Raw genomic sequence first — 14,499 nt, 5'->3', positions numbered from 1 at the left:
GGATGGTCGGCAGCGGGATTCGAACCCACGATCTCCCGAATACGAAACCAACGCTCTACCACTTGAGCTACTTCGCTATAATAATAAAACACTTAGGGAAGTTCCTGCTTGAACCTTAACTATCTTACGCTCAGGTTCATACATCGTTGTCTTTAAACTTAATTAGGCTTTCGAATGACATTATTTGCATTTGTCACGGCCCATAAATTTGGAAGATATTCTGGGGAAACTTTACTATAATTTCCCCCAGAAAACATTCTTTTCAAATTTATACGCCTATACCTGCACAAAAGTTATCTCAAAAAATGTTCTAGACTATGCCAAGGTTCATTCAAGTATGGCTGTAGATATGAAGTGAAAAAATGCTTTTCAGACCAAGCACAATAATCTCTGTAGCTAATATAGCGTTGGGAGGGAGGGAGAGAGAGGGTAATAAAGAGAGTGAAAGAGATTGCGTTTTCATATGTGAATTGTAGCACGTAAACTTAAAAGTAAAACGAGTGGCGGAAGGAGCATTTGCAATACAATTAAGTACGTCATTAATAATCTCGACAACCAGATGATCTAATGATTTTAAAAGGGTTTAAAAGAAATAACATATCGAAAAACATATTCAAGCTATTTAGATTGTGAATTAATTGCGTTACTTACCTTGTTCATATGCGAGTGTCTGAAGATATATATATAATTTTGTAGGAGGTCGTACCAAAGAACTATTCCTCGGGTATTTCTAAAATAGACTTTCCAAACTTAAAAATAATAATAATAATAACTCGTGCAAACCTTTATAGCAATGATTTACAAGGGCGTAAGAGCCCACCTTCATATATAGAACAGCGATACTGAGAAACGGTTAGAACCAAAAGGGAGGGATAAAGAGGTAGGTGAATGAATTAGAGAAGGATTAGCAGTGTACGAGCACTCAGAGCAGTAATATTATCAGATGGGGGCCATCACTTCCTGGTACTACTCCTGTACCCCTACCCCGGCTTGTTCCCAGACACAATATATGGTAATGTAGATTAAGTAAGGTAGAACTATTCGGTATACAAGAACTATTCGGTAGCCCAAAATTTATCTGCCCTCATAAGAAATTAAATCTAGCATCCATAATGACTCAAGAGTCTATGAGTGATATATATCCGATGTTTCTGTATGCCTGTCACCACTACCTTCATAAAATAACCAGATTCTTCGTCTACTTCCTGTCTGTTCATATGGTTGTTGAATTGATTTTGAGTTTTACGTCCCGTTCAGCAGCGAGGCTATATGAGACGTGGACCTACTGATTAACGTGGAATCCGAACCACATGAGCTCCCGCCGGGAATCGAACCCGGGCCTCCCACGCCAAAGGCGCGTACGCTAACCGCTTAGCCACGGAGGAACTCTCTGTTCATATGGTGTGTTGAAATTGGAAGCAGCATACTGTGACGTCACAGACCATTGACCTGAAAATTAGTACTCTATAGAGGGTACAAGTGGTTAGGATTTCAAGAAAAAATTAATTGATTTCGTTGTGGTAAAGTACTAAGTGAGTGTGTGGTTACTATTCGCTTATATTAGTGATGGTAGTGTTAAGCACCTGATAGAAATCTAAGTAAAATTTGGATCTCACTTCAAACATTATGGCCCGTCTTATATAGCCTCAGTGCTGAAAAGAATTTGTTTAACTCCAATCAATTAACGTCTAATCAACTCTGACTCGCGATCAAATCTATCATATATCTATATAAGTTCAATATTTAAAATCCTGTCACATGGTGTCTATCTTACAAATTAAGAACTCTTTAACATAAACATTAAATAACAAAAGAAAGTGTCATTCTGAAATGACATTTTCTTACGTTTTCTAGGGCAGACCCACTACTTCAACCAGTGTAGCCGAGGATTATGCCATCATCAAGAGCTGCAACCAAACATCACCAGTTAGCCTTCGTAAGTTAACGTTTCAGACAAATGTATCTATTGCATGTTAATCTGTTAATGTTAAGAGCCGTATAGATGCAGTTATACTTAAAGTTTAGACCAATCATTTGCTTATAGGCCTATCAATCAAGCACTGCCTGTTTCTTAAGTAATGCCTACAAATGTAGAAATATGTAAATATGAGAAATGTATTATTTAAACATAGAAAGATAACTACTAATATGATAATATGAAAAATTCCATTTTGTAATTTGTTTATAATTCCATCATTTTGAAGTTATTCCGTGACAATGAAAATTGTTCCTTCTCCGCTAGCAGTAAGTAGCTTTGAAATAGTGTGTTAAGCCAAGTGTGAAGTTTCATTTTGATTTCAGCTATAGGATAGTTGTGTAAGCGATATACCTAAAAGAGCCAGATAAAAACTTATATGAAACCCTCAGTTTAACTTCTCAGTTATGCTGTTCAGTCTGAAGAGACAGGGCGTTTCTTCGAGGTTTTGCGGGGGACTTTTTGAAGTTCAGATAAATCGTCAATTTGTGATTACTCACTCATGTGCGGCCTTGAGCAAATAGTGTGGCAGTGCAACCCCCTCACATCATTATTTTGCACATACCCCGTCCTCAAACAAAATTTTCTGGAAGAAAGCATGATTCAAACCTGTAACTCTTCACACCAGGGGCGAGATTCTGAAGCTGAGGGAAACAATTAAATCGTAATATAAAGGTGACAGATATAAAGCTTGTCTGTAACAGCTTTATTTGCAAAACGTTTAAAAAAGTATATTACAAGATTAGAAATTCATAAAAGTCGTTGACACTATCAAGGCGGACGATGAGGTTTATTTGGGACTTTGCTCTATTTGTAGAGAAGTATTGGTTTACGTATCCAATATGTTATTTCTACGTTATTGAGAAGTGGGACATTTTCTCGGTCCTTCCTGGTATCTAACCCATAATTCTCAAACAAGAGAGAACTTTCCTTATATTTCCAACTAGTGAAATTGGAAGTCATACAGCAATTTTACAATTTTTCTTTGTAATCCCTAGACAAATAATGTGTAAGACGACCATAATATCCTGTTATAATTAGATGTTACATTAATGAGGCCATAATTGGATGGTAGATAGGATTACCATACTATTTTTTTTTTAAACATTACTATCTGGCTCAGTTCTACAGCTATCATTATGTGAATATACACAAATTCCATGATTTGCTGTTTGAATTAGAGTATGATTAAAACTCATTATCTTGTGAAGTTAGAAGCGTTTGTTGTAGCCTATAAAAAATTACTTAAAATTAGTTATATATTGTTGAAAACCTGATTACAAAATATGGGTCATACTCCCAGTTTTAACTATTGGTATTTTTATTAGTTAACAACAGCCTTTTACCACTGGTGAGTGGGATTTTTCCCAGCCAAGTAAGTTTGTAATAGACAACATCGTGTCCGTGGGTTTTCTTGGGGTACTCCCGTTTCCTCCCACTTTCTTATTCCTTTAATTCTTCCATCATCATTCACTTGCTTTAATCATCGTCTCTCTTACACGGGAGGGTTCCACAAGTTGTCGCTAAAATATGATTGCCATATAGCACATCTGATAGAGCATCGTGAGAAATGAAAATGATCAAAATTTAAGGTGCTATGGTCCAGAAGGATAGGAGCTACAGGGCTTCAAAATGTGAATATCCATTATCATGGAATTATTTATTTATTTATTTATTTAAGAAGAACACAACAGGTAATTCTACCCAATTACAATGTTCATATCAGAGTTACGTAGAATAACTGTAATATATTTGCGAAATCTATTCTGAATCATACCATGTATATCCAGAACCTTTTTACATTTTCTCAGATTGTTGTACACTGCACCCATCCTCCACGTTGGTGATTATTTGGTGGTTATTTTGTTGCATTTGTTCGAGATTTCTTACAATAAAATAAATTTCCATTGCCCACACGTATGTTTCCATTGGGTACCCTGAGATGAAAGGCAGAGACCAAATCCTTACTATTTAATTTGTTATTTAATATTTTGTACAAGAATATCATGTCATTTAACACTCTTCTTTGATTGAGAGACATTGTGTTAAAATTTTCATTAAGAGAAATATTATTTTCATATGTGGGGAAGATGACTGTTCTCTTGTACACCAGAAACCGCAGAAATTTATTTTGAACTCTTTCTATTCTAATAGAGTCTTTCTTCGTGTGGGGGTTCCATATAATAGACGCATATTCTAATTTTGATCTAACAAATGAAAAATATAATTTCAGTAAAGCATTCGACTTATTAAATTCCCTTCCCATTCTCAAAATGAATCCAAGATTTCTACAAGTTTGCGTCATTTACAATTTGATTTATATGATGCTCAAACGATAGTTTGTTATCGTATATTACACCCAAATCTTTGACAGTTTGTTCTCCCTTTAATTGTTTACCATCTATCTTATATTGAAATTTAACAACATTCCGTTTATTAGTGAAGGACACGGTTTTGCATTTATCTGAATTTATGTTTAACAAGTTGCTCTTCCACCATTCATTTAATCTGTCTAGATCCTCCTGCAAACTGACACAGTCCTGTGCTGTTGTAACTCTCCTATATAATTTTATATCGTCTGCATAGAGTAGTTTATGTGATGTTTTAACACAATTAGGAAGGTCATTAATGAATATTATAAAAAGTAACGGCCCTAAATTAGATCCTTGTGGAACTCCGGAAAATTGAATGTATTCGAATGATCTACAGGATTTATAAACCATATATTGTTTTCTGTCCATCATATATGACTTCATAAGAGCAATTAACTGATCAGAAAAGTTGAGAAATTTAAGTTTATTCACTAACAGCGTGTGGTTTACCTTATCAAATGCTTTCGCAATATCTATATAAACTACATCTACTTGATTATTACTCTCCAATGTATCAACTAGATGGTCAGTGAAGACAGCGAGATTTGTTATGGTGAATCTACCATGAACGAATCCATGTTGATAATCTGATATTACTGGTTTAATGTGATTTTTAATGCGCTTATAAATTATGCTTTCAAATATCTTTGCAAATGAGTTCAGAATACAAGCCGGCCTGTAATTTTGAATTTCTTTACTGTCATTATTTTTAGGAATAGGGCAAACTTTTGTAAGTTTCCATTTTGTTGGAAACGTGCTGGTTTGGAATATTAGGTCAAATAGCATGTGTAAAGGTAATAAGAAACTCTCTTCACAACCTTTTATTACGTATGATGGTACATCATCGATACCTATCGAACACTTTGACTTTAGCTTTCTGATTGCCATTCGAATCTCGCCCACTTCTATTACCGCTATTTGTAACATATCAACTTTTTCATACATTTCAACTAATGTCGAATCATCTGTTTCAACCAGCAGTGGTGCTCCGTCTGTGTACACTGATTTAAAAGTAAGTTGCAAATGCGTTTACTATATCTTTATCACATGCTAACTCTATACCCTCATAACACAATACATTACCATTTAAATGCTTTGTTTTACTTTTAATAAAGTTCCAAAACGTAGATGGGTCATCTTGTATTAAATATTCCGCTCCCTTAACGAAGTTTATGTATGCGACTTGTATATCTTTCTTAATCATTTTTCGAAATTTATTAAATTCGCGTTTATGTAAATCAATATTTGACTTTCCGAGTCTTATCGCTTTGCGGTGACGAGCTTTCATTTTAATTTTATTTATAGTGTCTAGCGTGAACCAGCTAGGATAGTTTCCCGTGCTCTGTTTCTTTTTCGGAATGCATTTGTCAAATATATTATATAAGGTGGAATAAAACTTTTCAACAGCGCCATCAACGTCAGTATAATCACCCAGTACCCCCCACTCTACCTTTGCCAATTCGTGATATAGTTGATTGTAGTTTGCCTTACTGAAATTATAACCCATTACTTTACTTTGACTTTTTATCTTTACCTTATTGTTCTGTTTGATTTTAATTAATAGCACAGGGTGGTGTTTATCCTCTCTAAGTACGGGGGTTCTTCTCTCTCAACCACTGCATTATCTAAATTTGTTAATACCAAATCTAGTGTTCTACCTAAACTATTCTGAACAGCATTGAATGATTTCAAGTCGTATAATGACATGAAGTTATTTACAAATTTGTACTGCCCCGGGGTGCTCATGAAATCGAAACCCGTACCTTTAATGTCTGGTAAATTAAAGCCACCAAGTACAAGAAGAGTGCAGCCTGGTTGACACTTCAATTAAATGTACTGAAATATTTCATCATATTTACAAATGACAGAATTTGGCGGAAAATACACAACACATATATACATTGTTGCACATTTAAAGTAAATATCTTGAAAACCGTTCAAGCAATCAAAACAAAAGTTGCACAATATAATGAGAACAAAATGCTCTATCGAAAACCACAAACAGTGTCGCCAAAGGTGAAGCAGTATTGCCAACTCAGCATAAAAATATTTTGTTTCGAATAACACCATATACAATTGTGCACAGATTCAAAACGCACTATCATCATTAAACATAACAGTGAAGTGTAGTGGTACAGTGTTGGACACTGTTGGAGCTGCGTACGCTGAAAATGTACAATGCGGAAGTCTGATATGTGGTAACAGAGGAATACATTGGAAAAAAGTGACGGATCTGCATTACACTTCCGTAGCCTCGGTGAATAAGCAGACAACTCGCGAAAAAAAAAATGATACACGCGAGGAAAGAAACAGATGTTTTCTAATTCTGTAAATTGGTTCTCCAGATTATCTTATCAATATTTGGAAGAGTACTTTCTTAGTTTATGTCTTTCGTGTTAAGTGACATTCTTTTACTTCCCTTCCTACATACCATACGATTATGTTTGTACACTGGAAACATAATTATTTTATTATTACCTCATTCCGTTGTTAGTCGGCCCGGATAGCCGTGTGGTCTAGAAGGCTAGACAACCGACATATTAGAGATGCGGGTTTCAATCCCACCTCGGACATGTTTTTGTTGTACTTTCTACCTTACATGTCAATGTCATCTTCCTTTGTCATACTGGTTCGGACCCTCCTTTACACTATAGGTCCTGCCCTATATAGCTTCGGAACTGACACAGAACATAAAAATGGCATCACTCAATTTCGTTTTTCAAATGCATCAACCTTTTGTGACACTGCTGACATTTTGCTATGTTATACTATTGGTGTTATGCATTTGAACTAAATTCATAGTATGAAACCCAGATTCCTTTATTGCCATCTGTTGTCACATGCCAGACTTCATTGTACATTTTCAGCACACGTAGCTCCAACAGTGTGGCAAACTGTACCACTACACTTCACTGTTATGTTTAGTGATAATCGTATGTCTTAAATCTGTCCAAACTTGTATATGGTGCTATTTGAAACAAAATACTTTATGCTGAGTTGGCAACACTGTTTCACCTATGGCAACACTGTTTGTAGTTTTCGATAGGGTATTTTGTCCTCATTATATTGTGCAACTTTTGTTTTGATTGTTTTAACGGTTTTCAAGATATTTACTTTAAACGTGCATAATTCCATGATATAATTTTTTGGCTATTCGAATTTTGAAGCCCCGTAGCTCCTATCCTTCTGATCCATAGCACCTTAAATTTTGCTCATTTTCATTTCTCATGATGCTCTATCAGATGTGCTATATGGCAATCATATTTTAGCGACAACTTGTGGGACCCTCCCGTGTTAACCTAAATGACGTAATCGTGGAACGTTAAACTGAAAGAATAGCCTCTTTTTTTTTCAAAATTACGGAGCACACTAACGCTTATTTAATCTGTAGACGTTTACGACTCTGTACCAGGTGAAGCAAGATTAAAGTAGTATGTAGGATGATAGAAACGAATGACAATTGCGACCAGTGACAGTTGCGATTATGTGAAAAATCGAGACAATTACGATCCGAAGGTAATTTCGAAAATATGAGTTGCGGCAATTGCAAAAAAAAAAAAAAAAAAAAAAAAAAAAAAATCTTTAACGTCCCACGATTATGTCGGCTAGGCTAAAGGAGATGGTGATGATGAGAAATGAATTAAATGGTGGAATGAAGAAAGTAGGAGGAAACGGGAGAAACCCGAGATAACCCATACACACGGCGTTTGTTCACCACAAAGCTCACTTGGCGCGAGCTGGAATCGAACCAAGGACCCCATGCACCAGAGATGAACGTTCTACCACTGATGCGGCAATTACGATCACGTTATTAATCATCTTGTTTGCATCAAATTTAAGATGAATATTTTATATCAAGGCTAAAAGCTGACCGGACTATTGAGTGAGAAAATTACTCCTATAAAGGTGTATGATAAATTGATCCAGCGAACAGGATTGCGATACCAGATTATTTGTTGTGTGTTTTGTTTACAAAACCGAATGCCCGAATCTTGTTGGTGAGGTCATGAATTGATGGCCAATAGAATTACAGTATTTGTTAAACCTTGACTAGAAAACGCAATGATTCTCAACCCAATGCTATTTCAGCCCCTAGAGTGGCCAGGTATGAATACTTGTAAACTAAAACTCTAATGTAGTTTGACATGGGTTTATTACAAGATATTCCCTCCGGTGGTATGGAACTCAAAATTCACAACATTGTTTGATAGAGGAAATGTCGAGATATGTAGCCTTCATTTTGCTCCTGATACTGTTGTTAGTTCATACAGTGTTACAAGCTTAATTAAATCATGAGTCTATTATTTTTAAACTCAAAACGCTACACTAGAAGCAACAAGAATATAACTAAGTCTCTAGGTTTGAACTCGAATGTTCTATTCAGTAGCTATATTTATGTCGCGCAAATTTTATTTTAATTAGTTCTATTATTATATTTATAAGTAGTATGTGCCTCACTGTTAGAATTGTGTGTCACTATCAGGAGCATTGTGTTACTGTTAGCGGAAATCAAACTACAATAACTCACTTCGGACACCCTGCTACTTAACATTGCATATTTCACTCTGTACAGTAAATAAATAAATAAATAAATAATCTATTCAGAAAGAATAAACACTATCTACCAATTGCATCAGATTGGCAACAAACGATATAATTTTTAAAGCCATAAAAAACTATGGGAATTTACCCCCGAGGATGTCACTTTATTCACAAGTGTCAGGGAAATCGCTAGTTGATCATTAATGTTGCTGTGGGTATATGATTGCAGTAATATTATTTTTTCATAAATTGTGGGATCTCAATAATTAATATTTTGACACTTTCAGTTGATCGCAATTGTCACTACAGCCACCAGATTAAGATAGACTACATCCTCGTTGACCTAATTGTCACTACACTGATATAAAAAGACACTATTCTTCTATTTATACCAAATGAAGTGGTATTCAACTTCAAATCTTTCCTGAGACGAGTTGGCAAGAGAAAAATATCGACTTTATACAAATGAATACTTTTAAGAAAAATATCTGACATCATTCAACGAGACTAGCTTTATTATTATAAATAGTCTTTAGTCTAATTATAAATATTTATGATACGATTAACTGTCTACGGAAATAAATAGTATCATAATGTTCAACCTCGACAAGAGAGAAAGGGTATTAAAAGACTTTAAAAAATATGCTTAATACTAACTCTTAATATACTATTAATTCTAAAGTCGTATTATAACTTTCATGGTTGGATTTCGTTTCAGATGCCATCAATGTAGCGTTAGTTCACAGGAAGCTGACTGAAGATACAACGTATGGATTCAAGGTAATATTTGCTTGTAATTAAATACAGTAATGTCGTAATGGTAATACTATGTAAAACTATGACGGTTTCAATCTCAGATATGATAATTGAATAGGAACATACATATTGTTTGTGTGACCATTATTTTGAAAATATGTTTTTCCAACACAAACAAATAGTATCAAACAAATAATATCTCACTTCTTCTATTTATACTGAAAACTAACTTATTAACCAATGTGCGAAATAATGAAAATATTTCTTGACAATCATAGGCAAACAATAGACAATTATAGAGAAGGTAAACTTCGTCTGAGGGGTGTTAAGACAGAAAATACAAGATAAGTAAAGTAAATTAACAACGATCGTACTCCTTGTAAATTTTTGAATAAGGATAGCTCTAAAATAATTTTGAAGTAACTTACGAGATTCCTTCCCCATCACAAAAATATCTTCTCTCTAATCCAATGACTATAACACCTGATTAAATACCGATGCACTATTCTGTATAGGTGGATTTACAATGAAAATATTGTCATTTTTGTTAATAAAATTGATTTGTAAATTATTACTTTACAGTTTCTATCACTAAACATATGTTTCTTCTATACATTGTCCAATTTCTATATGCTGGTATGTATTCAAATCAACTGATACTTGCTAATATAAATTTTGTTGTTTGATGAAGATGATGATGATTTTCCAAAATAATTTACTGGACACATTCAAAATTGCTCCTTAATTGCCTCGCAACGATGGTAACTGAATGCCGTACATATTGCTCCCCATCAATAATAGTGTCTGGAACCAAGCACTTTCTTTTATCTAGGTTAATGTCCCATGATTATACACTGAAGCTAAGAAGACACTGGTGAAAATATGGATGATAATGGTGGAGTTAATGAAAGGGAAGGAACACCACAAGATCCAATTGGCGTGGGCTGGGGTTGAACCAGGAACCCCACGCACCAGACGTGAGCTCTCTATCACTGAGCCACAGCGGGCGTCCACACATTTAAAGCACGCTTGAGGCAGAATGGATGAACAGAAGTTACTTTTACGAAGACGCTTCCAAATAAATAATGTGTGAACATATTTAAAAAAAAAAAAAAAGTAACTTATCCTAAAGCAAAATGTTACATATTCCAAGTAATTCAAAATCATTTCTAACTTGCACACATATATTTTCAGAAATCTTGATTGGTGATTTATAACTGCCAATTTTGAGAACATTAATCTTTTATAGGTTGTAGATTCTTAATAGGAAAACTGATGCTGGAAATGAGTGAAGTCTTGTTAAGTTTTGCTAAGTAGCGAAGATGTAAGTTTGAAAAGGACAAGTTATCAGAATTGGTATTAGAATTTTAATTTCAATATCTCTACTAATACATACAACTAAATAATTAGTTTGCTATATCCTTATATATAATTTTTGTTTGCTAGATTTGAACTGATAAGCTAAAACTGAACATTTCTGTTATTTCAGTGTTTTCTTCATTGTTTATACACGAAGTACGGATGGGTAAGTATCATTTATTTCCTCAGTTTCAAAATAATAAGTTATATATATATATATATATATATATATATATATATATATATATATATATATATATATATATATATATATATATATATATGTATGTATACTCCACATAAAACATTTCAAAAGAGAAGCAAAATATCCTCTTTCAATTGCTATCGTTTCCTAATAAAATAGAACAAAGGAGGGACACACATCTTGAATAATTTATTAAGAATGTTAAACTGATCAATCATATAGTGCCTTTTCATAGTTTCGCTAGAAGTCTCATTTTAGTCCATTCGCCACAACAATTGCTGAAATTGCAAATATATATATATGCAGAACCCAAAACCTGAATATAGAAAAGAGAGAAGGAGAGAAAGCCTAAACCAGGGGTTATGAAACCTTTTCTCACTGACGTGTCACATATTTAATGTAGAGAATATTAATGTTCTAGTCAGCGCATATTGTAAGACATTTTCATTAGGCGACATTAGAACTTAAGAACAGATTGCATGATATGAGGTATCAAATTAAACGTCTTTGTAAGGATCTGTTACACGCTAACATTTTGTGTCACACATTTAAGTCGAGTCATCTAGAAGAAATTGTAAATAGTGAATGCCACTTGTATCATACTTTCTGTAATATGTTTTATAAAATATAAAGTACGCTGTCCTTAATGTATCGTTTAATCTTTAATATTTCCAAACTTGAATATTTCTAAGTTCCATATTTTTATCTATGAAGTTGACTAATTTTAGTATGAAATCCAACGAGAATGAACTTCAGAATATTTAAAATGAAACAGTGAAACACTTGCATAGTAGAAACAGAAACTATAGTAACTTAAAAATAATCAACTAGGTGATGAAATATTAGCATTAGAATGCGTTAACACACATTTGACCGAGAGTCAAGAAAATATTAGAAGATCCAAGGACGGATCTTCAAATCAGTAGAAGGCAAAGCGATCTAAATCAAGGTTGTCCAATAGGTGGTCCACAGGTCTTAGAAGTAATTCTGTGTGACTCACAAACGCCCCAATGATTTGTCATTTAATATAATATTACATTTTATTGACACACTTTTATTTACTATTTTTTAAACTACTTATCCATATTTCCGGTCAACATGGTTATTGCTTTCGAGATTACTGTAATTGGACAGCCCTGGTCTAAATGCATCAGGAAACACAGAAAATATTGCGGATTTAAGCATCATCAACGATGCGCTATCTAACCGGGATCCCCTTAACCAAGCTTTAACTAACTCTATCAAAATCGTAATCCAAAGATGGCCGACGATATAAAGTATCAAAAGTGATCACAATGGTACAAAACAAATGCTGAAAGAAAAATAATGATTAGAACAATGATTCACACAGAAATCAAATTCAAAGATTTTATTTAGCAAATAAAAGTTTCGAAATAACGTATAGTACAACACTGACTTTTTTCAACATAGTCTACCTATTGTTCTTTCATACTTTCATGGGATAACAAAATTTTAAATTCACTCTTTGATACATCAGTCCGTAAGAAAATATACAAAGTCTTTTGCATATAACATAGATGTGATTAAGTATGAAGCAGAATTAAATAAAGTAAGCAAATAAAGAAATAGAACCAGGAACTTAAGTAAAGTATACATTATTATTTTATTAATTTAATACAGGTATTGAACTTATGTACACTTATGAATATATATAATTTCTTTTATTCGTGGTAGAGTAAACAAATACGTGTAATTTTGAGCTATGCAGTCATCAGAGGAACTTCACTTAGTAATTATAAAATGAGATTATGTTGACCATTGGCGCAAATCTGTCTTCAACATTGGGGGGGACGGGTAAGACCGCACCGATATATATATATATATTTATGTGTGTGTGTGTGTGTGTGTGTGTGTGTGTGTGTGTGTGTGTATAAGCGATGTTCAAAATATGTATGAAGTTGAAAAACGATGCTGTGAAGAATCAGGGGACAGAATTGTCTTCAATGGCGTATTTTGGAGGCTATCGGGCTCAAGCTCCCCCTGAAATAAATTTGTTAGTTTTTCGCATTCCACGTACAACAATAATCCTTCTAACCATTTCTAAGAATGTCATTGACTTTCCATTTTCTTATGCTATTTGTTCAGAAATAATACTGTAGTTGCCAAATTTCATTCCATGTAAGAACTTCGTCCTTCTGTTCTTTCTTTCGTCCTTCCTACTTTTCTGTTTCTTTTTCTTGACGTTACTTTCTTTCATTTCGTCTATCATACTTTATCAACCATTGTCAGTTCTGATTCAAGTCGGCTGTCATCAGTAACACCAAAACTAAGAGGAGTTGATAAGCGAAACTGGTATTCCACACCAACTTCGCGGATATCAACATGACAGGACTTTAGTTATTATAACAAAGGAAAAATTATATCGTTTAGTTATTTTTAAAAGAAGGAAATGTTTGAATTTTTTTTAAAAAAAATCAAAACGGGGGAATAATTAGCCCGGGAAATTAGGAAGGCCAAGAGGAGGCTTCCTTTTTCATGTATGAATAGAATAAAGGGTTAGATTCACTTCTAAATTTTTGTATCATATCACATAGGATTTATCGGTCTGCAATTCTTGCCATTATAACTTCAATTTATGCATAAATAAAAATATATTTAATTCTCAAACTCAGGTGGGCAATTGCCCACTTTCTTCCTTGTGTTGGGCATAGCCCCTCGAAACAAAATCCTAAATACGCCATTGGTTGTCTTCAACATTGGGAGGTGGGCACATTTGAGGCTTATTCTAGAGAAGGGAGATGAAACTCATATTACGGTAGATGAATCTGATCAACTGTTGTAGAGTATCTTATATATTAGGCGATGTAGATGAAGTAGTAGTACATATCAGTGTTACAAATCACTGCCGTGAACACATTCTAAAATCTGAATACATGCATATTTATAATTGGTATGTTTCTAATTAGGCATCCACAACGATCCACGTTAAAATTGTTTTATAATAATATAAATAATGACTTCCCCAAAACTATGAAGAAAGAATATCAAATATGTATGACGCAACAATACTCTTTGAGCAAAATGATGATAATCTCAATCAAGGACGCCGATTTCTCTGTAACTTTGGGGGGGGGGGGGCATTCATAAAAAATGCATAAAACAGTACATATAACAAGAGAAAATACATATTCATAAAAATACAGGGAATCCACGTGAGCTTTTGGGGCGGCCTCCGACTTCCCAGGATCGGCCATCTTGATCTCAATAACATTAAAGGAATCGTTATAGAAATCTAACGCATGTCATATACTCTTTAGTTAACAGATGTA

The 14,499-nt window shown here is 34.0% G+C and overlaps 1 protein-coding gene across 1 annotated transcript in view; it reads left to right on the top strand.

Annotated features, from left to right (window-relative positions):
* Nucleotides 1–14,499, top strand: part of LOC145693184 (general odorant-binding protein 69a-like) — a 50,502-nt gene that overhangs the window by 5,956 nt on the left and 30,047 nt on the right. Inside the window, exons 2-4 of the mRNA XM_081768953.1 lie at nt 1,855–1,936; nt 9,608–9,669; nt 11,135–11,170. Of these exons, the coding sequence (XP_081625079.1) occupies nt 1,855–1,936; nt 9,608–9,669; nt 11,135–11,170 (180 nt within the window). The remainder of the gene's footprint in view (nt 1–1,854; nt 1,937–9,607; nt 9,670–11,134; nt 11,171–14,499) is intronic.

Source organism: Thermobia domestica, chromosome 8 (genome assembly GCF_964235325.1).
Source record: "Thermobia domestica chromosome 8, izTheDome1.hap1.1, whole genome shotgun sequence".
Classification (NCBI taxonomy): domain Eukaryota; kingdom Metazoa; phylum Arthropoda; class Insecta; order Zygentoma; family Lepismatidae; genus Thermobia; species Thermobia domestica.
The sequence above is the reverse complement of the archived record's forward strand: the minus strand, read 5'-3'. Positions and strand labels throughout refer to the sequence as shown.